This window comes from Falco cherrug, chromosome 5 (genome assembly GCF_023634085.1).
Source record: "Falco cherrug isolate bFalChe1 chromosome 5, bFalChe1.pri, whole genome shotgun sequence".
Lineage (NCBI taxonomy): Eukaryota > Metazoa > Chordata > Aves > Falconiformes > Falconidae > Falco > Falco cherrug.
The window spans coordinates 32966679-32993109 of record NC_073701.1 but is presented as its reverse complement, the minus strand read 5'-3'; the positions used below and the strand labels follow the sequence as shown (position 1 = coordinate 32993109).

General features: G+C 39.5%; 1 protein-coding gene across 3 annotated transcripts in view; it reads left to right on the top strand.

Annotated features, from left to right (window-relative positions):
• Positions 1-26431, top strand: part of LARGE1 (LARGE xylosyl- and glucuronyltransferase 1) — a 286548-nt gene that overhangs the window by 135125 nt on the left and 124992 nt on the right. For 2 of the 3 annotated variants that reach the window (XR_003563335.2, XM_027816040.2), the window contains exons 4-6: positions 8590-8891; positions 14859-14941; positions 25349-25472. Coding sequence is in view for 2 of the 3 variants with exons in the window: in XM_027816040.2 (XP_027671841.1) it covers positions 8590-8891; positions 14859-14941; positions 25349-25472 (509 nt within the window). In the remaining variant the exon portion in view is untranslated. Of the gene's footprint in view, positions 1-8589; positions 8892-14858; positions 14942-23755; positions 23903-25348; positions 25473-26431 lie in introns of those variants that run through there. The other variant, XM_027816042.2, reaches the window with a different exon arrangement.

Below are 26431 nucleotides of genomic sequence, written 5' to 3'. Positions count from 1 at the left end.
TGAGCCTTCCAAGCTGTCACATTGGCAGTCTTTACTTGCATGCACAACTTCTAAAAAGAAAGAGAATATCCCTCTAGCTTTGTGGAGAAAGATGTTCCTTTTCCCCTTTCTTCCCCCTTTCCCCAACTGCTACAGAAGTAGTTTGCCAAAAAATCAGCATCTTTACAGGAATGGGACTTGGAGAAAATAACAATACATCAAGAGCACAGATGGCTTATTTAGAATCTAATAGGTATTAAAACATGATTTTCCCCAAGCTTTGCTCCTGATATTGATAACGTGTTATCTTTGCCAAGTTCCCCTCTTGATAACATGTTATCTTCGTCAAGCCAAGTCCCTGATAAAATCTTATTTTCACTCAGTGCTTACTCTGATAAGGCATTATTTTCTTACATCTCCACTCCCAATTGAAAGGGGGAAAAAGTTATTTTTAGTCCTTTTCTTGGAGAGGCGTATATTTTGCCAAGGCAATGCAAAGCAGGAGAAGGAAGAATGAGAAGACAACAGAAGAGAAAGAACAACAAAGAAAAATGTCATTGTATTCTAAACAAGGAATGAGCAAACCATTCTAAGACACATGGGCTCCTGCTTTAAATTTTCTGATAAGCTAACATTCATAACATTAGCTAATAAGCTAATATTTCTTTTGAAAAAGCAAGCTATTAAGAAAAGCCATGTCCATTTTCAAGAAGAATGTATGATATGTTTAGATTTTCTTTCCATCTTCCTTCTTGCGTTCTGTTGCTACATGCCTTTTCTTTACTTATCTTTTACTGTTTACCATCCCTATTACTCCTGTTAGAAGTACCATAATTACATTCACTCAACCAACACATGAACAGCATTCTGCAGCTACACAATGTGATGCCACCATTGACGGTACAATTGCTCTTTCTGAGAGCATCTTTTGTGTGCAGAGCAAATGTAGCAATGTGGTGAGTGGTTCTTGGACCACTCTAATTATGTAGAGAGTCTGGAAGGTGTGTCGTGGGCCGAGACAGGTGAGCATAGAAAGAAAGGGGACAGCTTTGTGGTTTATGAAGTTGAGTCTGCCCTGGAAAATGGTTTCTGCCTCTACCACTGAGTTCATTACATGTGTTCATAAAACAAAGCTATTCCAAGTGACTGCTAACTATTTTTTTTAGCCTATTTTCTGGGTTTCCAGCTTCCAGACTCTTGCATTACAGAAATGTTGGGCATGTATTGTTGCACATGCAAGTGATGAGGTCTATCCTCCGAATAAATGAAGTGAAGAAAAGGTGCTTATTTGTTCGAAAAATTACATCGGAACCATCTTAATTGTGCATCCAAAACTGGTATTTTGTTGTGGCATTAATTACTCCAAATTTCTGTGCCCTGCCTGTAAATAAGTACTGGGATAGTACCACCTTTCCTTCAAATAACTTTGAAAAGTAACTCACTGATCCCTGTGCTGCATTGAAGTATTCTGTTGATTAGCACAATAGGCCAATGAGGGAATAAATAAGTCTTATTTCAGAGCAGGGTACATGTGGTCACAAACTGAATGATGAGCTGAAACAAGTTACTGAACAGCTGTAAGCACCATCAATCCTGTGCATGCAGTGATGCTGAGGTTCTTCAGAAATAAAGCGGTGATCATGCGATTAATGATCCTGTCATCGGGCACAAGGGAATGACAGCAAAGACTGGACAGGAGACCGTTACTCACATTTCCAAACTTCAGAGTGTTTGAATTTTGTGGTGGGTTGACCCTGGCTGTACGCCAGGTGCCCACCAAAGCTGCTCTATCACTCCCCTCCTCTACTGGATAGGGAACGGAAAATATAACAAAAGGCTTGTGGGTTGAGATAAGGACAGGGAGATCACTCAGCAGTTACTGCCACGGGCAAACCAGACTCACCTTCGGAAAAATTAGTTTAATTTATTACCAATCAAATCAGAGTAGGGTAATCAGAAACAAAACCTAATCTTAAAAAAACACCTTCCCTCCATCCCTCCCTTCTTCCTGGGCTCAGCTTCACTCCTGATTTCTCTACCTCCTTTCCCCAGAGCAGCTCAGGGGATGGAGAATGAGGGTTGCGGTGAGTTCATCACACCTTGTCTCTGCAGCTCCTGTCTCCTCACACTGTTCCCCTGCTCCAGCGTGGGGTCCCTCCCATAGGAGACGGTCCTTCCACAAGCTTCTTCAGAGTGGGTACTTCTCACGGGCTACAGTTTTTCACACACTGCTCCAGCATGGGTCCCCTGTGGGGTCACAATTCCTGCCAGCAAACCTGTTCCTGCCTGGGCTCCTCTTTCCACGGGGCCACAGGTCCTCTCAGGAGCCAGCACCAGCATGGGCTTCTCACGGGGTCACAGCCTCCTTTGGGCATCCACCTGCTCTGGCATGGGGCCCTCCATGGGCTGCAGGTGGGTATCTGCCCCACCGTGGACCTCCATGGGCTGCAGGGCCACAGCCTGCCTCACCGTGGGCTTCGCCACAGGCTGCAGGGGCATCTCTGCTCCAGCACCTGGAGCACCTCCTGCCTCCTTCTGCAGTGACCCTGCTGTCTGCAAGGCTGTTTCTCTCACATATTCTCACACCCCACTTTTGCTGCTGTTGTGCAGTTGGGTTTTTCCCCCTCCTTAAATACCTTATCCGAGAGGCGCTACCACCATTGCTGATGGGCTCGGCCTTGGCCAGTGGCGGGTCTGTCTTGGAGCCGGCTGGCACTGGCTCCATTGGACATGGGGGAAGGTTCTAGCAGCTTCTCACAGAAGCCACCCCTGTAGACCCCTGCTGCAAAAACATTGCCACTCAGACCCGATACAGTTTGCAAACATGATGTTCTGTGAGTGTAGGTTTTTTTGTATATGTTTAATTTCTGAATCCTCTGATTGTAGGGGGCTGGTTTTTTTAAAGGAAAGGACAGTGGGAGGGCATCTCTGTGTACATGAGTAGCAGCCAATAATGTGATGCTTTAAGTAAGGCTGGCCTGCAGTGGAATTGAATGGTTCAGGTTTGGGTTCAATAAAACATGTTAGCATGTGATTATGTACAATTAACAGCAGTGGAATTGAACACAGATTTAGCACTTAAAGGACATGCTGAAGTGCTTAAGTGCAATTACTGTTGCCTAAGTCCAAGGCTGATGGTTGATGGGCATCTCATGTGGAAACAGTCTCTCCTTACCAATGAACATGTAATTTAGCACATATGTTGTCCATGCCAAATCCCAAGGATGGTTTGTGCTTAATACTGGTGGGAGCAGCTTTTCTGTAATAGCTGAGGAAACTTGTTTGGGCAGTATGGAAAGGCTTGGTTGCCATTTCTTGGGCTGTTTCTCTCTAGTGCACATCAGCTTTCAGTGTTCTTACTGTGACATCTTTCAATGGCACAACTTTCTAGCACTGAAATAGGGAAGCATAAGCTCGTAATGGCCTCATGTCACGTTAGAATGAAGAAGTTCTGTGTTCACGGATCTAGAGCAAATTGCTTAGACTGTATTCCACTGTTAAGATGGCTATTTTGGCAAGGTTTTCTACTTCCAGCTGAGATGACGCTGCAGTGATTCACAAAAAGACGTTGGAGAAAAGAATGCCTTGGTGAGTGTGAGAATAGGCACCTTGGGATGCCTTAGCACCTACTCATGGAACCATGTATCTTAAAGTACCACACTGTTAACAAAAAGGACTTATAGCTGCCCATGTAACCAATACCTACCAGAGCATCCAGCTGAGCAGAAGTGCATAGAGTACTAAGGTGTTAGATGATTAAAGCTGTGCTACAGCTCCAAAAGAAAAGGGATAGTTTATCTGCTTACACAGAGCTTTTATGTCTCAGTAGTCCTGACTGCAGTCTTAATTTTCTTTTCCCTTAGGGTCCATGGAGTTCTCTACAGTGGTCTTTATGGAGAAAAAAATAATTGTGGAATGAACTTCAAATTATTTTCCTCATGGCCTTAACAGGGGGAAATTCATGAGGGTGGTTGCCTGCTATCCCAAGTCTTTCAGCAGAATGTTGGCTTTTGGTTCAAATTGTTATACTCCTAGTCCTCAAAGGGTGTAGTGATAATGTGAATTTCCAAATGTGAAGAAATGTGAAATGGAGGAGTGGTGTTTTCTTATATCTGTAGTCTGTCAGACTGAAACATTATCTCTGAGCAACATAACTTCCTCTTATCTCAGAGGCAGCCTAGAGTTTACTGTCATCAGTTAATTCATTATAAAGGCATTACATGCTATTAGGCAAGGGATAAATAATATTTAAACACGTAGAAACCTCTAGACCTTGTAAAGATGCCAAAACCCACAGTTTGCATGTAAGAGAGCAAAAAAGAAATATTAAAAATTGAGGGGGGAAAAAAATCCCCCAACATGCTATATAAAGTTGCCTGCCTCAGTTACTTCCTAACAAAATTTTAAGCACTTGAGTTCAGACCAGGATTTTCTCAGAAACTCAGGATTCCATCTTCTGAACTTGTCTTCTCCTCCGAATTGGAGTGAATTTTTCTCTCCTCCAACTCTGCTTCTTTCTCCCTTATCCAGCCCTGCAGTTAATCTTTGGCTAAACTTTGTTTTCTATATGGCTCTTTCCCCAGTGAGCTTCCAAGCTGCTGGGTCCTTTTCAGGACTATCACCTCTACAAGTCTGATAACTACAAAATGAGGAACTTGGTGTTAATGCTTATCCTTCATGTTTCTTATGTAAGAAAATTCCTCTGCTTCAGTCCCTCTCCTTTCAAATACACCATGCTGGATTGCTTTCTATAGGCTTTGTTTCTTCCAGTGTCTTAAGGTGCGACTTAAGTAAGGTTTAATGAAATCTCTTGCCTTAAATACAGGTGACTCCACATATGCAGAAGCATTCAATAATCCAGAGAATTCATAATTTGCATCATGTCAAATTTTCTGATTTGTTGGACCTACTGTGATGATAAGTCATTGACTTCTGTCAACCATGAAATAATTACTCAGGTTTCTGTTCCAGTTTTGTTTTGTGGACAGTGGAATTTTGTAGGTCATTTTTATTTCTTAGGTACAGTTGTATTAGTACAAAAAAACTGAAGTAAAAGCCTTGAGACCGAGAGGAAAAAAAATAAAATCTGAGACTGCCAAGGTGCAAAAATAGAGCAATAACCCCAAATGAAGAATAAAAATTAATAGCTTTATTATTATTTATTGCACTATTCAAAAGTGTGTACTACTTGCTTCAGAGGACAGCAATGTTCCTTGCAGTGTTCCCTGGGAGATCTTTTGTCCCAAAGTCACACAAACCTCATTATGTTCTGTTATTTTATTTTGATTCAGATTATATAAAAAGTGCCTAGACATCAGCCCAGAGCACTCTACCAGTTACTTAAAACTATAAAGCTCAAGTGCAGGGCAATCAGTTTAACTCTTCTACCAAGCAGCACACAGTCAATCAAATGTTAGTAGTCCCTTACATTAGTCCACTTACTCCTGTTTTCAAAGATGAAGTGAAACACATAGTGCCTTGAAAACTGATAGGAAGCAGATCAGGGTAGCACGTGTGGGTGTTTACCTGCTAGGCAGTAGCTCCAAAGAGGCGTTTTGCCATGTCTTATGTTCACTGAAGTAAAAATACCTTTACATGTCTAGTCTGGTAGTAGGACTAAATCAAATAGTACCTTGCGACCAGCCTTGCCAAACTCAGAAGTGCAAAAATTATGAGCTAGACCGCCTCAACATTTATGACAACAATTTCTTGATTTTTGAGTCTTAAGATCAAACGCAGTTCACTTTTGATTTTATTCTTTTATTTCAAATGGGTCCTGGAAATGTCACATTATCATTTGCAGCAGGGAGTTGGGGTGTTATGAATATACCAAACACATCAAGATACACCTGAGAATATTCAGCAATGTTAGTAACAAAATATAACTTGTCCAGCTGTACCCTGAACCCTGAGGAGGTGATCCCAGAAAACATCATGGGCTTAGCACTTTGCAACAAAACATGGATAATTTTTATAGTAAACCACTACATTCAACTAATATATATTTCAGGTCAAGAAGCTGGCTAGTTGTGTAATTCCTGACATGATTTCCTTACTGCCTTTTACATAGCAGCGGGAATGTGTACTACTGAGAAGACACTAGTGGAGTTCAATGGCATTTAAAGCTAAGGCTGCATAAACACTGAGCTGCTCTCATTAGTTGCTGCTGCTTCCAGTCTGAGGCACTGAGGTGGTATTTTCTTTCAGTCCCTTTCTCAGAGTATGCTGTTTCTTCTAAATATTGTGTAGAAACAGTTCAACTGTTCTCATGAATATAGCTACAATTGTTCAGATGTACAAAATGGTATCCTTTTTTTTTTAATTTTTAGTTTTGGCAAAGCAACATTCATGGCCTATTGATTTATGTCCATAGAATATCTGAAAACATGTCTAATTTTTTTTCCATATTTTGATGAATGTTCTGAGATTTACTTCCATACCTTACTACCTTTTCTGGTAATTATTTGAGAAGGTAGCAGAATCTAAGGACAAGAGTAGGAAGAGATAAGTAACATCTGTGTCGTGCTGGATATTCACCAATTAGGGAGTTACGACTGCCAGTGAAGTCTTGGCTAGATTTGCATTGTAATTGTATGTCTGATGATAACACAGGTTGGTTGTGTGGGTGAGTAGGGCTGCTGTTTTTCTTTTTGTCTAACAGTGTCCACACAACACACTCTTGCTGTCCAGTAATAGGAATGCCGTATCATCACATCCAAATGAGTTGTCTTCCTAGCTTGGGTATCAGCAGCTGAGAAATAACACAATTCCAGTTCCATGCCTTCCAAGCTGGATGGAGAAAGCTAACTCAGTATTTTATTGTACTTCTAATTGTAGCATGGCTTTGTCCTTAATGATGACATTTCTTTGTTGTTACACCCATGATTTTCAGGCTTTGCAAATCTGTCATTCAGTTTTTAATAACTATTTTCTTGAGTTTTCAAGTTCCAAAATGGAAGTGACCAAAATTAAATATCTTTCTTGGGACATTTTTCAAGCTCAGATTTGTCTATAAGCTTTGCTAATTGTAAGAATAATAAATTAGGACATCTTTGAAGGAGAAAATCTGCAGGCAATTGCAAGGTATTCTATCCAAATGGTATATTAAAACTGGCATAGCTTTTTATGTAGGTAACAGGAAATGCGCATACCTGTATAACTCAACAACAGAAATTAAAATTGAGGTTTCAATTTCCATAGCTGTTTTATTGTGAACTCAGTTTAGAGGACTGCTCACCATTTGTGTAAATATGAAGCAATGGAAGAGAGCAAACAATGAGCAGGTCTTTCTGGCAAGGAGGTAGTTTTGAGTCTGAGGGTGAGAAATGTACTTGTTAAGGAGAAAAACTAAACATTAACTGCGTTGTTTCCATTTTATAAACCACTCAAGCAGGTGTTTGTTTGATAAAGCCGAAGGGGCTCTCTGCATTGGAAAAATTACTAAATAGCAAACATTTCTTTTAATGTATGCACGTAGAATGTTATTTCAGAGAAGTACCTTAGTATAAGATACTTGCATATCTTCACTGTGAAGGAATGTCTTGCTAATTATGACAGTGTGGATAACTCTCAGTCTTTTGCTTTGTTTCAATTTGATTTTGAATTAACATTTTTGAACAGCAGTTTAGTTTGAGGGTTTTTTAACCACCTTTCAAGCATTTGCACTCTATGTGAATATATATAGCTTTAATAAATTTATGTGGAAAATATGTCTTCTTTGAAAACACAGCAGCTGCCTCCCTGTTTGCTCTCTTAAAATTTGGTAGCAATAATGTACTGAGAATCTGATGGTGGAATGTGTTGCAATTGTCTTTGTTTATGGACTTTGGTTTCAGGATAATTTATCTTTTTTATACTTTAGCTCATTTTTTATTACTGTTTTGAACAAAGAAGATACCTTTTGAAAATGTGAAAATTAAGTGTTCCCTATTTCTGGAATACAAATTTTCAGTTAAAGGTGTTGAATTGAACCATTTTGCTTTTTCCAAAATTCCCTAGTTGTCTTTTTCAGCCAACATACTTAACGAGAATTTGTGTATTGAATGTTTGGTCCATACGTGTATTGAATGTTTGGTCCTTCTGAACTCTTTATTTCTCAGCAAGCCCGTAAAACTCTGTTGCTGAATAAAAATATCTGCTTCTCACATGTGAATCAGCTGGGGCTACTGTTTGGCACAGAATGGTAACCACAACACTGTAGCTTGACTGTGGAGGAAATGGGGAATAGCAAAATCTTATTGTCTTGCATACATTTATCAAATATATTTGACTGTATATTAATTGTCTGTGAATTAAGTCCTTCTGTTCTTGACTGTCTTTCCAGATAAGTGACTGGCAGGAAGCCCTGTCCAGAGCAAAAGAAACACATCTTTTAGTGTGGTTTTAAAACTAGTAGGACCCATAGCTCACAGAACTCTAGCATTTGTCCAGGGTTACCATGCATTTAAACATTACCTTAAAGAGCCAAGTCTGCATAAAACGTGGCTGTATTTGAAACACATCCCTTCTTCACAATTCCTTCACAAGTAAACACACACTTCCTTCACAAGTAAAGGAAAATGCAACTTCAAGTATATTCTGACAGAAGTATTTTGTTTCTCTCTTTTGCAGATGGGAAGCCAGTGTCACTGTCTCCTCTTGAATCCCAGCCCCACAGTCCTCGGTACACGGCGTCAAGCCAGCGGGAGCGCGAGAGCTTGGAAGTCCGCATGCGGGAGGTGGAAGAGGAGAACCGCATGCTTCGCAAGCAGCTCAGCCTGGCCCAGAGTCGCAGCCCCTCGCACCACCGCAGCAATCACTCCAAAACATACTCCATGGAAGAAGGGACAGGCGACAGTGAGAGCCTGCGGGCTGGCATTGTGGCGGGGAACAGCTCCGAGTGTGGGCAGCAACCAGCAGTGGAAAAATGTGAGGTAAATAAAAAAAAGGAACAGAAACAAAGCTTGATAGATTTGATCCTTTAAGGACATTGTGGATCCCTGTCTCCTTTCCCCTGAAATTTTGTGCTCAGAAACCATGCTCTTAAAGGACTACTGGGTGCAACTTTTTAGATAATTTTTAATTACTTTTTTAAAAAAAAATTAAAACATTTAATCATCTGAATATTTTTTGAGTTATTAAATTATGAGAGTTTTTTGTCTTTTTCAGTCTCATGTCCCCAAACCTGCTGCAAAAATCAAAGCCCTGTTCCAAGCTGACTTCAGTACAGCTGTGCTGAGAAAGACCTATGGCAAACTGACCCCACGTGTTTCTAAATTAAATGAAAGCACCACAGTGCTTTGAAAAGCTTTGTTCCTTTGTTTGTGCAACTGTACTAGGAGAGTTCAGGGTTTACCATTAATTAAATTGTGGCTTACAGAGCCAGCCTGTGCTTTTGAGTGGCTTTCCGGAGCATATCTATGTGCTGCTGTGGAACCACCTGCTTTGTGTGGGCTGTGCACAAGAGGTGTGGTTAACTGCAGGGAACAGGAGATACGTTTCTAAGAAGGTTTTGGGGGATTGTTTTGATTTGGTATTCCCCATTTTATACCAGTAGCTTTGTGGATGTCATCCAGCTGTTTAGTTGTCAGATGTCTGAATGATGACAGTTCTGAATATGGATGCATCCAAAACAGAAAGTCTTGCATAAAGTTCTTGTGCCAGCTGGTGAAGATATCAAAAATAACTTCCTCCAGTTATTTGTACAAAGAGGGTAATACCATGTCACCTTTTATCTTACCTTCTGCCATGGGAAGTTAAAAGTTGAAAGAAAATAAGTGGGAGAGAAAAAGAAGTCCTAATTATCTCTTCAGATAAAGTCTGTTTAATGGGCAGTTATCAAACATAATTTAAAAATGAGCAATAGCTTTCTAGTTGGACATCTTTGTCCATCAGTATGGAAAAACCAACATTAAGGAGAGGAAAAAAGAGGAGTCTGTTTTTCATTTTCCCTCCTCATAATAATAACCATCTGATTTTCCTCCTTGTGAGCAATTTGGCATTTCTTTTAATAAGGGAAGGTTCAGGCCATCAATAAAAAAAACTTCACTTCTCCCTTATTATCATGCCAAGGAGTGATGAGCTGAATCTCAGTTCTTGGTTGTTCAATGTACCAACCGATTTGGGACACAAAAATAGCAGCTTAAAGGAGGAATAGTTTAAGTGGCCTTTCAGTTTATAATGTGTTTTGCCAATAAATTTACTTGCTCAGTGGGGTTTAGCATTGTGCTGGAGGCAGTAGTTGTATAAAATATGAAACCTCAATTTATTTGCCATCCCCCTATCTCACCGCACACTATTTTGATAACGGAATAGCTTTTTCTTCTTTTTCTTAAGGAATTTGCTCAGTAATTCAGTAACAGCAATGGAAGTTAAAATTAAACTTCCTTATTATCAGATTTGCTGGGGGTCTCATTGTTTATCCTGTTACTGTAGATTCTGGTTCCATGTCTGTGTGAGTGGTATCTTGACTCCATTTACCCTCTGTTTTCAGTGTTTTGAGGTGTAAACTAAATCTTCTATAACCTCTGACCCTGGAGTATTTCACAGTAAGAGTGAGCAACTTGGTTAGAAAAAGACAAGGGTCCTGAGAGGAAGACTGGGGCTCTGAGAGAGACAAAGAGAGCTAGGAATAGGTTGTTTATTTCATTGTGTCAGTTCCTTGAGATTTACTGAAGGTAACATTTCAGAATCTAATTTGGGATGGTCTTCAGTAATGATTAAGACATTTGAAAATGAAGCTACAATGAAGGAACATTAAATCTCTGATAAAGCATAATCTGTGTGATAATAATTGTGATCTATATCAAACAGTAGTGAGTTTGTTGCATTCCAGCCACTGCTTCCTACTCTGTTGCATCACACGAGAGCTCTCCTGATAGTATAAAATGGATTAGCATTATATTACAAGAAAAAAATCAGGGTTCCAGCCAAGGGGCTTCCCCCTGGAGGGAGCAGATCCCTGTTATGCCTTCCCAGTAGGAGGCAATTTTAACACAAGTCTTGGAAGTATAAGTAATACTAGTCCTACACAGGCATAAGCACAAATAACAGGCTTCAGGAGAGTATAATGCCAATGGAAGGTAACAGAATTACATGACTATTTCTTACAGTGTTATACCAATATCTTTCCAGCTTGTGCCTCCATAAACTGGGTATTTAGTTTGAATAATGTGTGCATTTATAAATATTTTTAAATATATTATAGATCAGAAGATGGTTAATTAGCACTATAGCATTTAGTAGGTTAGCAGAATACTTAACATTTTAAAGCATTTTTACAAGCGTATTTGTGTTGTTACTATTCTCAGTGGTGTTGCTCAATAGGGTTAAATGTGTAGTGCTCCAGAGCCATAAAGAACAGGCCCCTACCAATTTAAGCACTGTAACACAGAAAAAGCAGATGTTAACTCCTCTGGGAACCATTTGTAGCATATTTATATTTTTGTAACGTGGCTTTAATATCTCTTAATCACATTCAACAATGATTTATGAGAATTAAGTAACTGCAATGGAAGGCCTGGCTAGTACTACTGGAAAATTATTAAAGTATGAAATGCTTTACCAAAGACTATTTTTAGCTATAAGAACTAACTAGGGTTTGTTAAGCTCATTATTTCACCATTCCAAAAAGTAGCCTGAGGAGGAAAAAAAATAACATCTGTTTATCTAGGCACCTTGTACTCCTCATTAGCATGGGATCTAAGGCCCAGTTCTTCATGTGGTTTTGGATAATTTTGTCCCATTAATATTAACCCAGAATGAACTTACATGAAATACTGCTTTCAGAAGCAGTTTTCCCTGGTTTGTAGTGGCTAAAGTAATGGTTTGTAAACTATGTTAGCATGGTGTTATTTAAACTCCCTCTCCTAAAGAAGCTTAATTTCCTTAAAAGGCCTTGAAGTACCTGGGCCTGGGTGCTCCCTTAAACTGTTTAAAATCAAAAATAGTTCTCTTTCTGTCCCTGATCTCCAGCCTGTAGGAAGAGCGTGTCTGTCATTCAATTTAAAAAGAGCATTGCAGGAGGATGGATGCTTTCAAGGAGCTGAGTTTAGTCCCACAGTGACTTCTGAATATCCAGGCTAGCATTTGACAACTAGAATTATCATGGATTGTCAACAGCTGGGTGCAAGTGCAGCATGCAGAGCCTTGGTGTGAGTTGTTTGGAGTGGCATACTGAAACAAGCAGACGGGCTGCTGCATGTTGTGGAAGTTGGAACATTCTTTGCTTCTGTGGCTTCGCTCCTAGGTATTAGTTGCAGCCATCGAGTCCAGAGGTTGTGTGGATCACAGTGGCCAGTTCTGCTGGAATGGTGGCACAGTCTTCAAGCCATCTGCAGATGGAAAATGACGAGTTTGAGAGCTGTGATGCTGCTGACCAATTACATAATTTGGGAGCTGGTGCTTACAGTAGTACACTTAGGAGGATGCAAGTTCTTTGAAGTTCTCCCTTCCTCCAGCTGCTACTGCCCTGTCTTGCCAGGATTTGGCTACAGTCAGCTGCTCTCTATCCAAACGTGTACTTGGAACAAGCATGGAGAAAACTGGAAATAAAACTTTTTCATTAGAATGCAAACATCTGCACACAATTCAGGTTGATGACCTCATATTGACTTATCTGTTTTCCCACTGATTTTGTTTAACAGTTCATCAATGAGGGAGAGGAAAGTGAATCAAGGAGAGGAGCGACTGCAGCCAAAAACTTGGGGGAAAAAAAGGACTAGGTTTCTGTCCTCTTTGAGGATTATTGCTCCATCTATAGCTGATGGCAGCAGGAATAGAAGTGATACATAGTGTCAAACAACACAGAGGGGCTGAGCAGAAGGTATGTAGATGCTTGTGTCTCTGAACTGGAGAAGGACATTTGGGAGAGCAGCAAGCATTGTCTTCTCACAGTGCCCTGGCTCCATGAGCATGCAGGACAACAGCACCTGCTAGAAGACAGAAAAGCATGCTTTTCATTTTGAAACAAACTGATTTAGGAAGAGGAGATGTGAGCAAGTCCTTGACAGAATAAACCCTGATTTTGAGGATAGTTGTAAGGTGGAGAGAGTGCCTGTGAGGAGAGCTTTCCTGACAAGTCAAGGTAATATAAAATGTTGTTGACAGTGATATGACAGTCCTATTCTGTCGAAACCCACAAAATGTGTCTGGTCCAGTGTCTTCAGGTAAAGTGTTTAAAGCAGGCATGAAACTATTCTCAGTTAATTTGATTCTAATTGGCATTGAAGGGAAGGATCTTAGGTCTTCCAAAAGGCTGAGAAAGACCAGGTGGCAACCAGAGAGGAAGCAGTGTGTGCAGTGTCAGGAATCTGTGCATCCAGAGGAACCCGTGCCCTTAAGTATGATACAAACCACTGCTGCAATAAAAGTCATTAATAAGCAGTCTCTGTTCTCCCCTGTTGTTATCACAAGAGGGTAACACAATCAATTTTTGCGAAGTGCTGAGCACGCTCAACTCCCATTGACTTTAACATAAATTTAAAGTGCTGAATACCTTTCAGAGCTGATGCCAAAATGGGCTCCAATACTTTACTTCCTCACACCTCTCTGGACAGACAGTTGCCTTATAAATTCAAGTCCTGTTAAAACCTCAGATCTTCAACATGCCTCAGCTTGTGAAGCACACTGGGGCTGGAGGCAGCTGCAGTGTTCATGTGGGAGTTGCACAATGGCACAGCCACTTGACAATTATGGGATTCAAATTGTGCACTCTACCAGGCGATGTTAATGGATGGAGCTATGGTCTTTTTAGACGTGCCCCAACACATGCCACCTCTATTGTAAATCTGCTTCTGCTACAAGCCAGGCTTTGGGAATCTATGACTAAATGAGGAGGCAGGACTCCTCATTTGTTCTCTGCGTAGTGGGCTTTCTGTGGAAAACGAGAGCTCTGTGTGTGAGAAACCAGTTAACCAAACTTCAAATGGAAGCCAAATGAGGCTTCCCTTCAGTTTCACAGCTGCGTCCCCAGTCGCAGCTTTGTGCTGCCAGCATGGTGAGCTCTCCTCATTTCTGTGACCACTAAGAAACCAAAAATACAGAAGCTGGAGTCAAAACTTGCTGAGATTAATTTTCTTTTGTCCCCAGGGAATAGCAATGCCTACTTTTAAAACCAGAGAAGAGTAACTTAACAGCATTTTTCAAATTACTACTTAGTACCTTAATAATAATGACGAGTAGTGCCTTTTCAATTTTCCCTTTCCTCTTGAAGAGATGAGTAAACCTCCGCCTCGTATAAAAGGGAGGTGAGAAGGCACAGAATAAGTGATAATTTAGCAAGGTGCTGGGGTGGGGAGAAGGTGTCTGGCAGTTTATATTTAACTTCACATTAAGGCTGCCCAGTCCAGCCCATACTAGTAGTCACAGGCAGGGAAGTGACCACCTGCCTTCAAAGCTCATGTCCTATCTTATCACTGGGATGCACTCAGCCCCTGCAAACTGTCCCGCTCATCTGTCAGAGCTTGCTCACTCTCTGCTTAGTAGCTGTCCTTAAGACAGAAATAATGCAAAATTTCTAAGAGCATATCAGCTTCTAATTATCAGATGTAATTTTAAACTTCAGAAGGTTAAAGTGTCTGCATGTTTGCATACTCAGAATTTTATGTGCTGCTACCTGTGTGTGTGTACATATGCACACACATATGCTCTTAGCTAATAAATGCAATTCAGACATCTGATGTAATTTAGGGATAGTAATGACTTTGGAATGATGATGGTGCTATAACTCAATTAAGATGTTTTTAACAAACTGCCTCAAGTGGGCTGCAAACAGCTGCAAAACGCCCACTCTAATTGCCACACTAAATAATAGTACTGTCATGTATGTGCTGTCCTTAACGAATGATAGAACACAGGAGCAGGCTTTAATTTTTGTTCTTTTTGTTCCTTTTCTCTCGCAGACCATCCACGTTGCCATTGTTTGTGCAGGGTACAATGCCAGTCGGGATGTTGTCACACTTGTCAAGTCTGTCTTATTTCACAGGTAAAGGTAGCTTTCTTTTCTTGCATATCTGGTTATGTCTAAGCAAGCTCTTTTTACATTTATCCTCCTACTTTAAAAGAAGGTCACAATCTATTCCCTGGTTGCTTTTGCTTTGGGAGGGAGGAAGGATAAAATTTATGTCCACCACAAATAGATTCACTTATGTAAAGATTTCTACAGTGAATTAGAGGGATCAGAGATCCACTGGCTACCCCTGTTGCACTGTGGGAATAGGGGTAGTATCTCTCTGTACTGTGAAGCATCTGCATGCTCCTGAATGTTGTAAAATGATAATAATAGTAGTAACAGCACTGGATTCATTTAGCCTATTTCTCATATCAGTTTATGGCACAGGTGTAGATGCTAATTTGAAAGTCATACACATAAATACCGATTGGTTACTTGACTATCCCAGCTTCCCATTTAGGCATTTATTTTTGAAGTAAACCTGTTACTATAGGCACTATTATTTCATTAAAGTCAGATTATTTTTTCTGGCTTTGGATGGGCTACTTAGACCCTGTCAGAAGTCTGCAACCTGGTTTTAGCACATGGAGCACAGTTAGATCCCAAAATTGAAAGGCAAAATGTACAATGAAGACAGAATAACCTATTCCCTTAATAAACAGCAGCTCCAGAAAAAGAAAAGTGGTATTAAACTATGTGTGGGTGTATGTGTATATCCTTTGTCCAGTTCAGTATAGTCCCTCAAGAGATATTTGGCAACAGTGTTGCAGAAACTGGATTGAAATAAGGAAATGATCAGACTGACTCAAACAGGAATAACAGACTAATAAAACATGCATAAAGAATTTTACTAAGGAGGTAGTTTCAATATGCTGCTTTACATTGAATGATAACTTTATACCAGGGAAGATGACTCTTACTCGTCTCATGGGCTAGTATCTTCTTACTTCTAGCTGGAGTGACGCATTCCAGTCCCTCTCCTTGCTCCTTATGTTTACCTCCAGTCCTCTGCTGAAACAGTCCTAGTAATCACTCCCTTATAATGGTTTTAGTACACAATGTTAACTCTTACCCATTTTTGGTATATTTTCCTCATAGAGGAATGTAAATGCTTACCTTGTAAAATGTGGAAAAAGACTCGGTAAGTATTAAGAGGTTGGCTAGAGTGCAGGTGGAGAGGGGAAATTCTCCAAAATATGAGAGCAACTTTCACTGTCAACACATAGCCTTTGTAAGTCTTTCCAGAAGTAGCATGTTCATGTTATGGTGAGGGCTAGGAGCAGAAAAACAATGCTAAAATAAACATAACAAAAGCAAAGCAACTGTAAAAACCTGTATCATGCTCTGTGCAGAATTTTTTTCTGAATGTTAAAATCTTGTTAAATTTTAAAACTATATCTATTTCCAATTAGACTTCTGAATTATTCAGTGTAAACTGGCTTTATATTGCAAGGATGTGGGGCATTTTGATTGTTGTTTCTAAGGGATTTCTTGCAAATATGCATTTTTATGGTGACGAGTTATCGTAGTGGTTAGCTTATCACCATTTTTCTCTCCTAGTACTTGCATCCATTTTGGGAAGACTCCAATCTGTGTGTTTCCAAATATTCTGTAAATAAAAGAAATCTCACAGCTCAAAGCTTTAAAGAGTCTTTTTTTTGTGCTACTTAAAGGAAATGTCTCTGTTTTACATAAGCCACTCATCTGAACAATGAGCAAACTTATAAACAATTTGCCATATAATAGCACAAACGGAACACTAAGGGGAAAACAAAGGCAATCAACATTGGTATTTCTAACACTGGTGGATTCTGCCCTTGGCAAGAACATATTTGCTGTTTGGCTAGCAGTACTGCTCATCTCAAAGGATTTGCCTAGCTCAGCAGAGGTGATCAAGGTTAAGTCCGGTATAGCTAATGAAACTTTAGTACAGTTAGTTACATTCAAGATAACCTATCTCACCTGTTTGCTGAAAACATACTTAAAAGACCAATCTAAGTCCCTTCCTGCCTAGAACTAGCTTTTCTCACTAAGCATTAGATTGTTCACTAGAAAGGGAAGCTGTTCCCAAAGAAGAGACAGATCTTCTTACAGACATTTCTTCCTTCTAGAAAATACAGGCTACTTAAGCATCTCTTGATGCTATGGCTACATGTGCAGAGGGCCATGCCTCAGGAACACTCTTTTCTTGGATCTTTATCTTTGGAGTGCAGTTGTGAAGAGGGCTGGAGAATAAGCAATAAACAAACAAACTTGGCTGAAAATTTATTTAGAGCCAAGATTCCTTGCTCTGGTTGCCATGTGCAGACAATGTTATCTTGGAGACTAGCATGCACTTCAAAAATTATGATTGGAAAGAAGGCTTCTTTTATTTGCTAGGATGTATTTCATTGTAGGAATGAAGGATGGAGACAAGTCATGATATGCATTAGGAGGATTGAATTAGGAGAGTTGGAGGTGATTGGTTCAGATAGTAGATGCTTCATGACATCAGTAGCAAGTTCACCATCTGACTTGAGGATCATCAGTGAAAACAGGCATGGAGATGTCTCTTCTTCTAACTCCTAAATATGCGCCAGGGAATGCATCCTAGCTGGCATTGTCCAATAAGCCAAGCCAAAGAGACATTTCAAAGGACTCTAGGTTTCCAGTGGAGGATTTTGCTTGTTCTATCCTGATCTCTAGAGTTAGGCTACTTGTCCTTCATTTATAGGATCACCACATTCAGTCTCAAATATAGTTTTGCAAAAGCAGAGCAAACATGCCTCCAAACGTATTGTCAAGGAATGTTTCTTTTTCCATATTTGAAGTTTCTAATGATCAATGTTCAACCAAACCTGATATAGAAGGTGCAGAATTTGCCTGTAACTAGAGTGTAGGAAAGTGTATTGTATACTTGAAGAGGCTTGTGTAGAAGTCACATCTGTTACTATGTAGCCAGGCACATTGTGGGTTCTCCTTGGGCACCTCAATCCTGCCCTGCCAACACCTTGACTACAACCTACTGGTTAAACAGCCTCTCAAACTAACCACACTTGAATATCCTTGCCTATTCCTGCTGCAGTTCACTTGGTGTTTGTTGTAAGAGCACTGATTTCAGTGAAATCTGTCTGGAATTCATGGAGATGTCACGCGCTCTTACTAGCATTTCCATCTAGTTTAGTAATTAAAGCATGTTTTACCTGTACATTTTGATACAAAAAGAGGCATCTAAATTCCCTACTTCTGTAAGGAATCCCTACTTCTCTAACAGAAAATTTCTGAGAAAAGGAGGCTATGTCAGTCTAATCATCTTCCTTCCATGCATTAACATATTTGTTATACCCCCACTTTGAGCTAGAGTGCTAGATAGAGAGACACAAAACAGCAGGGATGCTGGGTCATTAAGAATAAAAACTACAGGAGTTTCTATAGATGGAGTGTGCTGTCTCTTCTCTCTTGCATAAATGTGCAGCAGATCCTGCATATTGAATATTTCAGCTCTTGCCAGGTCTAAAAAAAACAAGTTTCTGATTCTAGTCATACTATATATATTGTGAGACTCAGGCAAGCTTCTTGTTCAAACCATTTGAGAAACAATACCTGTCTTCAGGTTCCTGAGAGTGGGAAGAGGAGAGTAAAGGGGTGTTGTGGTTGATTCCTTGTAAGAACACCATAGTTCAGAAATGTGTTTTATTCCCAGTGGAAAAGGAGCTTGATTCCAGTTTTGTCTTTAGAAAACGTATGCTCACGCCAAAAAATCCCAGCAGCTTTTAACACCCAGTTTGACATAACTGACAGTCTGTTCTCAGGAGGAGACTCAGCAGAGCTGGGATAGTGCAGAGTTAGCAGAGTCTGATAAATATGCATTGGCAGTGCTGCACAGAGGGAGGCTTGCAGAATGAGTACTTAGTCCTAGTCTGCAACTTTCCTGCTTTCCTCTCTTGGGCATCTACTTCCTAATTATGACAGATTTTTAAAATCTGTTGCAGGGGTGTAAAAAAATTCTCTCTGAGCCAGTGTAACACAGCCAAGCTCATATCACTGTGTCCTAAGTGCAATTTAACTTTAGTTTTTTCCAGAGCAAAGACTAAACACTAAAAATTAAAGATACTGCATCAAATGGGCAGAATGAAATGGAAGTGCTTTTGCAAACAATGCATACAGTAGTATGCAGAAAGCATCTGCATTTCTTTTTCAAAACTGAAGCAGTGTCCTGTAGCTAATAACTCTCCTTGAAACTTTTGCAACTACTGGTCCAAGTTACATTGGTCATTTTCAATGTTGCACTCAGTTTGTGAAAAAAGTAAAGCTTACAGTGCCACCGAAACAGCCTACAACTTACGTTTCATATTGCAAAGATCATTTCTGTCTCTGCTTAGGTAAGTCTAGACTTGAGTAAGAGTGAAAATTATTTTTAATGTACTCTCTATCTTTTCCAAAGGCATGCTAAACACCATGTTTCATTTGGGAACAAAGAAAGGCCAAAATTACACAATTCTAATGTGTTGCTGGCAGCAAAGTCAACCTGAGAATCTGTGAAAAACTGACTTTTTTTGTGTGCCACCTAACACTGGCTTGCTCTTTGTTTTTTGTCTGCTATGTTAGTCCCACTTTGGGAAGTCATCATGATTACTTCTTTAGCTGTATGCTCCATCTGTCCTGCAGCAATAGTGGCATAGCAGTGGCGGTGGGATCTTGTAGTGTAAACAAAACCAGTCAACTGAACAAATGCTTTCTAATATGAAGTAGGCTCTTCACTTTAAGAAAGCTGCTTACAGCCTGAAAGTTAAGCATATGTCTAACCATTTTTAAGATTAGGATATGAACCTGTGTTATAGATTGTTGTATGAATAATAAACTTTTTTTTTTTTTTCCTTAGGACAAATGGAATAAGGCAAACCAAATGAAAATCTAAATTAAATGAAAAAAGATGACGTGTAATTTCCAATTTAGAGTCACTAGTCAACACTGGCTGATAATTAAAGCTTATGTAATCTAATGGCTTTATTCCATGGAGACCACTTTGCCTTAATGGAGTTCATTTGAGAATTCAAAACCTTTGTTATGGTTTCCAACTTTTCAATCATGTCAATCTATTTTCTGGGAGATTCCTCTGGCAAAAACTATAAAGCATGAACTGATTTCTCTGACCCATATAGATATATCAATAATGCACACTGCTTTTTATATTTTCTAGCTGTCCTGACAATAGAGGCATAATGGAGAAAACAATGTTTAAAAAAAATGTGTATGCCCATGATATCTTTTATTATTTCCCAGAGCGCTTCTATAAGTTAAAACAAAAGAATATCCATGAACGAGCAGCTCGCGCATCTTCAAGATCTCTCCAACAGTTTGGGGAGCATTTTAATCAATACAGGATGTGAAGGGATATGAAAAATCTTAATGATTTTCTCATTAAAATTGTCCTGGTATGAGAGAGGGATTGTCATACGGGCATTATGAAAAAAAAAAAAAAAATTCCCAAGCTGCCTTTTATAATTTCTGTTTGAAGTCCTTGTAACCATTTTTTACAGATACAAAAGGTATTACCTTGTTGTGCTTCCCTTAAATAGGTTTTAGAAATAAACCCCCTGGGCCACTGACCTTTTTATATTCTTAGAAAATAAAATTCCTCTGTTGCAGAGAGAGAACTGCAACCAAGCAGCTGCTTTTTGAATAGCTAACAATTGAGCTATGGAATAGTACAGAACGGAAGAGTGAGTCTTGGTTCACTACTCCCTTTTTCAATTGTAGATTTTTGTATTTAACTCTGGCAGCGGCTATTCAGAAAGAATAGGCCAGAAATGCTTGAGCAAGCAGATCAAAACTCTGATGAAGAATACGAAGTTTTGAAATGCAAAAATAAGACATCATGATTAAAAAAATATATAGAAATTGGTACCGCAGAATAGGCTCCTAAATTCGTAGCCTGACTTTTAAAATTACTGACTTCTTTTCATTCTACTAACTTTGTAGGACCTCAGCAATTCTGAAAATGAGAGCATGCATTTAAGCTCCTATATTTAGGCCTAAGAGCCTATATTTAAGCATCCATGCTTGAAAATCTTGGCCAGAATCTCTTCTCATTCACTTTTGAGGAAAGCAATTTAGGAAAATAAATGTGTGCTCTTTCTGTATAGTGTACTTTGTCAGTGTTCTGATCTTAAGATAAGTGGAAATAATTTAATATATGAAGATTTGCAGTTTTCTAAATAGAGCAGTTAAAACCTTGAGTTTCCACTTGATGGGAAATACCCGTATTTTGAAGTGGCATTCTTCCACATTAAGATGTTAACAAGTCAGCATTTTTCATGTAGCAGAAACTGTGAAAAGTTGTAGTTGGTAAAAATTCAGATGTTCAAAATCTTTGAAGTAAACAAGATTAAGTATTTCTGGACCTTGGGAGAAATTCTCTGGCTGTTTCAGTACCTGCCTCTGAAGTGAGGAACCTACAGAACTCAAGAGTTCAAGGGCTGTGTGTTCTGAAACCCAGGATAATAGCAACCTTGACTTCCAAACATACAAATTTACATGAATACTGTGAATTTTCCAAAACATTTTTTGTTTTAAAGAAGTTTATCAAAATTGTCATATATTGACCTATATTATTCCATAGTTATATATACTGTCACCATTTACTGTATAGTGCTTTCTAACAGTACAAGGTATAACCAACCTCTGCCGTGTGTGTTTTTTTCCCTTTCTTGATGTGCACAGTGGAAGATGAGTTATATAACATAAACATTAAAAAAAAATACAACACACAGATGTGCTTTGAGTTAGTTAGAGAAGTTGAAGTCAAAGGAAGTCCACCTCACATTTAGAATGAGAGAGGAGGAGGTCTGTGTTGGTCATCACTTTCTCTGAGATCTGAGCCCAGGTTCCCTTCAAACCAAGAAAGATGTATTGCACTGGAGTCCTGACACTTAGGGAACTGGAAAGAAGCTTCTGGGTCGTCTCATTAACTCTGCTACTATTGCAGGAAACCACAGTGTTTAAATCCTTTTCATAGCTTGATCTACCTTCACAACAGAAAGAAGTTGGGTTTTTCTTTAGCTAGAGCATCGTATTTTTCCAGTTTCATGCCACTCAACTTCTACTAGCAAACTTTGGTGTCTTCAGCTGCTCATTGATCTTCTTCAAAGGCCCTGTCGCCCTTCCTTGTTACCCAAGTGAGGGACTCTCAAGCCTCCCTCTGGAAGAGTTAGGTATCTCCCCCTGCCTTTCCCAAACTTTTAAACTGTAACTGCTAAATGCCTGTGAAGGATAGCTCTCCCCATAGCTTTCTCTTAACTTATCGTAGGAACCAATACAGATTTCAGTATTATAAACCTCATATCCCAAAATGTCTCTGTCCCAGAAGACCAGTCTGAAGAGTGGAATAGCATTCACTGATGCCATATGGTACAGCAGAACATCTGAGTCTAACAAAATGCAGGTTTCAGTGGAATCTTCACAATATCGTGATTGATGCCCTTAATTCTTACAGCCAGAGATTCAGTCATGTTGGCAAATAATGATGACATCCCTTTTCCATATGTCTTGAGAAAGATTTCTCATCTTACAGAATCTCTTCTGTATCTTTTACAATGGATGTTGGTTGATGTTTATGCTTCTGAACTTGTTTCATTAACACTTTGAAGCAATCCATATCTTTTAGGCTTTGCATGTTGAAGACACCAGAAGAGGTAAAAGATGTCATCTGTGTGTATGCTAGTAGTGTTGCCTTCAGAAGGCATTCCAGGTTTAATCTGTTGAGTCTGTGCTCTGTTGGCTTCTAGCACCATGCTAAAACTCAAATTTAACATAGCTAAAATCTTGTCTGGAGTAAAATTTTCTGTGGCTGAGGCACATTTAATTGTAGATGTCAGCAGGTCACTATTCTGTTCTAGGGATATACTTCTGTAACTGATAATCTTCTGCTTTGCCTGTGACACATACTTTCCTTCCAGCTGAATCTTTACCATGAGGCTAACAACTTGAAAGAGATTTCTGTGTAGGAGTACAACCACTCCTTTTTTCTTTTTCCCAGTAGGAGCCGAACTAAAGAAAATGTCACCTGCTTGTTCCCATTTAAGCTTCATACACTCTGGGTCATTCAGATAAGTATAAACTGCTACTGAACATCTGAGTATCTTTGTATCAGATTTTTTCTTTTCAACTAGTGTGTTTCATCTTGAAATATTTTATATCAATTCCATTTAACTAAATAACGGTTTCAAAGAAGATGCAGCTTTCTTGGTTTTAACGGATTTTTTTACTCTTCTTATTCTACTTTGCAATATCTAGATAAATGACCCTGAAATAAAGGAAAAGACATTACTGAAGCACACCAGCTGGGAAGTAGTCCTACCAGATACCAGACTCAGCCTCTGCTAAGCAGAGGGACCTGTATGGGATGCGTATGTTGACATTCAACACATATTTGCTTTGAGATACTGCTTTGCCTGTACCCAAAGCCACTGGTGGTGTACTTTGTTTCTCTTGGCCTTTTCTCTGCTAATGAAATGTATTTCCTGATCACTGATATTTCCTGATTTTTTCTTGGCGAGGTGCCTGGTTACTGCGGAATCTGCATGAGTCAGGATGTCCTCTTCTTCCCTCCTGCTGGGCTGGTGAAGCAGATATAATTGCTGTGATCCCTTTAGCTTGGTAATGGGACACTCAGCAGCTGGCAGCCTGTGCCTTTCCCTCTCCCATCCTCACTCCAGGGCAAGCTGGAGACTAAAAGACCTGTGTCTTTTTGGAAACTGTGTCATGGTTTAGTGTTTAGGATATTGTTAAATGCAGATCAGCTGTGTGTCATGATTATCTCATATATAAGTCTTCTAACCAGCCCTTTTCTGCTTTTCCTGTAAACACAATGTGATCCACAGTGCCCTTGAAGCCAGTGCAACAGCTTCACTGGCATCCCTAGATAGTGGATTTGATCTTAGGTGCAGTATTTCTAACACTTCAAAATCCAGCCATGCATTGCTTCTCACAACAATCTTCAGTTTCTGCTGAGAGGTGTGTTATGGTACTATGTTACACGTATTTTTACTTTTTCTTGTGGACTTTTATTCAGTGAGAAACAGTATTACTCATCAAAGCAAGAAGAGTAGCATTAAAGAGAAAGGCACATATTGTTCATTAATGCAGGAAATGGAGACAGAAATAGCCTTCGTCTTTTGCGTTAAGCCCAAAAGTGTAACAGAAGTACCTTGGCCTGAACTAACATAGATTTCCTCACTTCTTGTTCACACGGCAGAATGTAGTAGCATCAGTCATCTTCCATTTTAACCAGCATCTGAAACTAAATGCTCCTCTTTTTACATGAAAAAGTATACCCATTTACCTTTAGAAGTTTCACAGAAATGAGACTCCACTATTCCACCCTGGGTTTCTGAAGAAAGGTTGAGCCAATGCTGAAATCTAAATGAAGCCTCTGTCTTCTTAGTGGCTTTTGCAAACCCTGTCCTTCTCTGCTGAAAGGGGAGGTTGCTAAGCTAGGGATAAACATGGAAGGCTACAAATTGTGATTAACTTCCACTGGCAGGTTTTGGTACTCCAACCACAGAAGTTGAGTAAAGATCAGACTCTGTTGCTTACTAAAGAGAGAAGCCAGGTTAAGGGATTTTAACATGGTATTTGTAATGTCCAAGTTCACATTACTATAGAAAAATCCATGTACTTTGTCAAGCCCTGCCAATCCTTGCTGATACTGGCTTCACTCATCTTGTTTTGAAGCTTTTCACTTAGTCCAAGTCCTGTAACTACAGAGGTGAACCCAAATCTGCTGTTTTGAAGTAAAGTATTTTCTTTCTTCCGGCTTTTCTTCATCCCTCCTTACCTCTTAGAAACAACCACATGGAGAGATCTCCATCCTGTTCACTGTGCCAGTAGCTAGAAGGTACTCACTGAAACATACAGTTTTTGGGTTGCCATGGAATAGCTGCAGATACCCCAAGTTTGCTTTGTAGAAAAGATGCATATAAACTCAGTGGTCCTGGAATTTCACCTCATTCAGGTGATTATTTTTTGACCTTCCACTCCACCCCTACTTCTTTACAGACAACTGTTCTTACTAGAAAGATAAATTATGAGGTTGACCTAGAAACTGAAAGCAACCCTTTTACAGCTCAGATCCCCAAAGGGGGATTAACCTGGCCTTCTTTTAAGGAGCTGGGAGAAAGGACCAGATCCTTAACTGATACAAATCATCACATTCCACTGAAGTCAAAGGAACTATATTTACAACCACCCAGAAACTGATCCAACATTTCTGTTACGGTCATGTTTATTCAAATTTTAAGTGTCTCAGCATTTTGGCCACAGAGCAGGACTCCACTGAACATGCTGTACGCTTTACCATAAGACCTTAGGCAGAGATAAAGATTTGTAAGTTCTGATGTCCTTTTACAATAGCAATTAGAAACCTTTGAAATAATGCATTTCTCTCCCTTCTCATATTAGGCGAAACCCACTCCACTTCCACCTCATCGCAGATGCAATTGCTAAACAGATCCTGGCGACTCTGTTCCAGACATGGATGGTCCCTGCTGTGCGAATAGACTTCTATGATGCAGATGAGCTCAAGGTAAAGAAAGACAAACACAAATGTTACTCATACACCTCTGGTTTCATGTCATCCCTTTTTTTATCCATCTCTTCGGATTGGTGACTTGTGAGAGAACTGCTGGCTAAAATATTCTCCCTGGCCAAAACTAATTCTGACCCACATGATGGTAACCCCATTTACACATAACTAGAAGATACTAAATAGCTAAAATCAGTGCAGTTTCTCTGCTAATAGAATATGTTGTTCAGCAGCTTAGAATTTTACCTGCTATCAAGAGGATTCTGGCTGCCTCAGTTCAATTGCATCTGATCACATTATGTTTTAAGGATACTTCTTTCTAGTAGCAATGGTGGAATCTGAAGTATCGTGTTCAATAAGGCCAAGTCTGTTACTGGAAACACTCAACTTCCCTGCATAATACTATAAGTACACACACTCTGACAAGTTCCAATATTATATCTTGAAATAGCTACCTTTCTTATCTGTATGCCCTTTTGGAAGGAATGAATACAAAGAAAGGCAAGTTCCAAGGGGAAAAAAAAATCACTTACTCAAAGCATAAAGTGATTATCTCTTTTCATAGTTACAAAGTTTAAATTAGATCATGGAAGCACAGCATTAAGTTTGAGCTGCACGTTTTTTAGCTGTGGAGGTAGAATGAAGTATGCAGATTTTAGCATTTGGAGTTGGTGGCAGTAATTTGTATGATTTATCAGACTGTTCTGAACAGCACCCTGAAAAAAAGGAAAAACAAAATTTTGCAAATTGCTGTGCTAATTAAGGGGTAAATTCAAAGCATATCATGTTGCAGAATCTTGAGTGCAAAAAGTTGTAGAACAAGATGGAAAAGGGAAAGAATGTTTCTTGAGAAAACTATTTTGTTTCTAGCCGTTTTTATTGTTTTATTGGTCTTTCTATATAAAGCCATAAGCTGATATTAACCTAATTAGCTAGATATCTCCCTTCTGTTCCTTGTA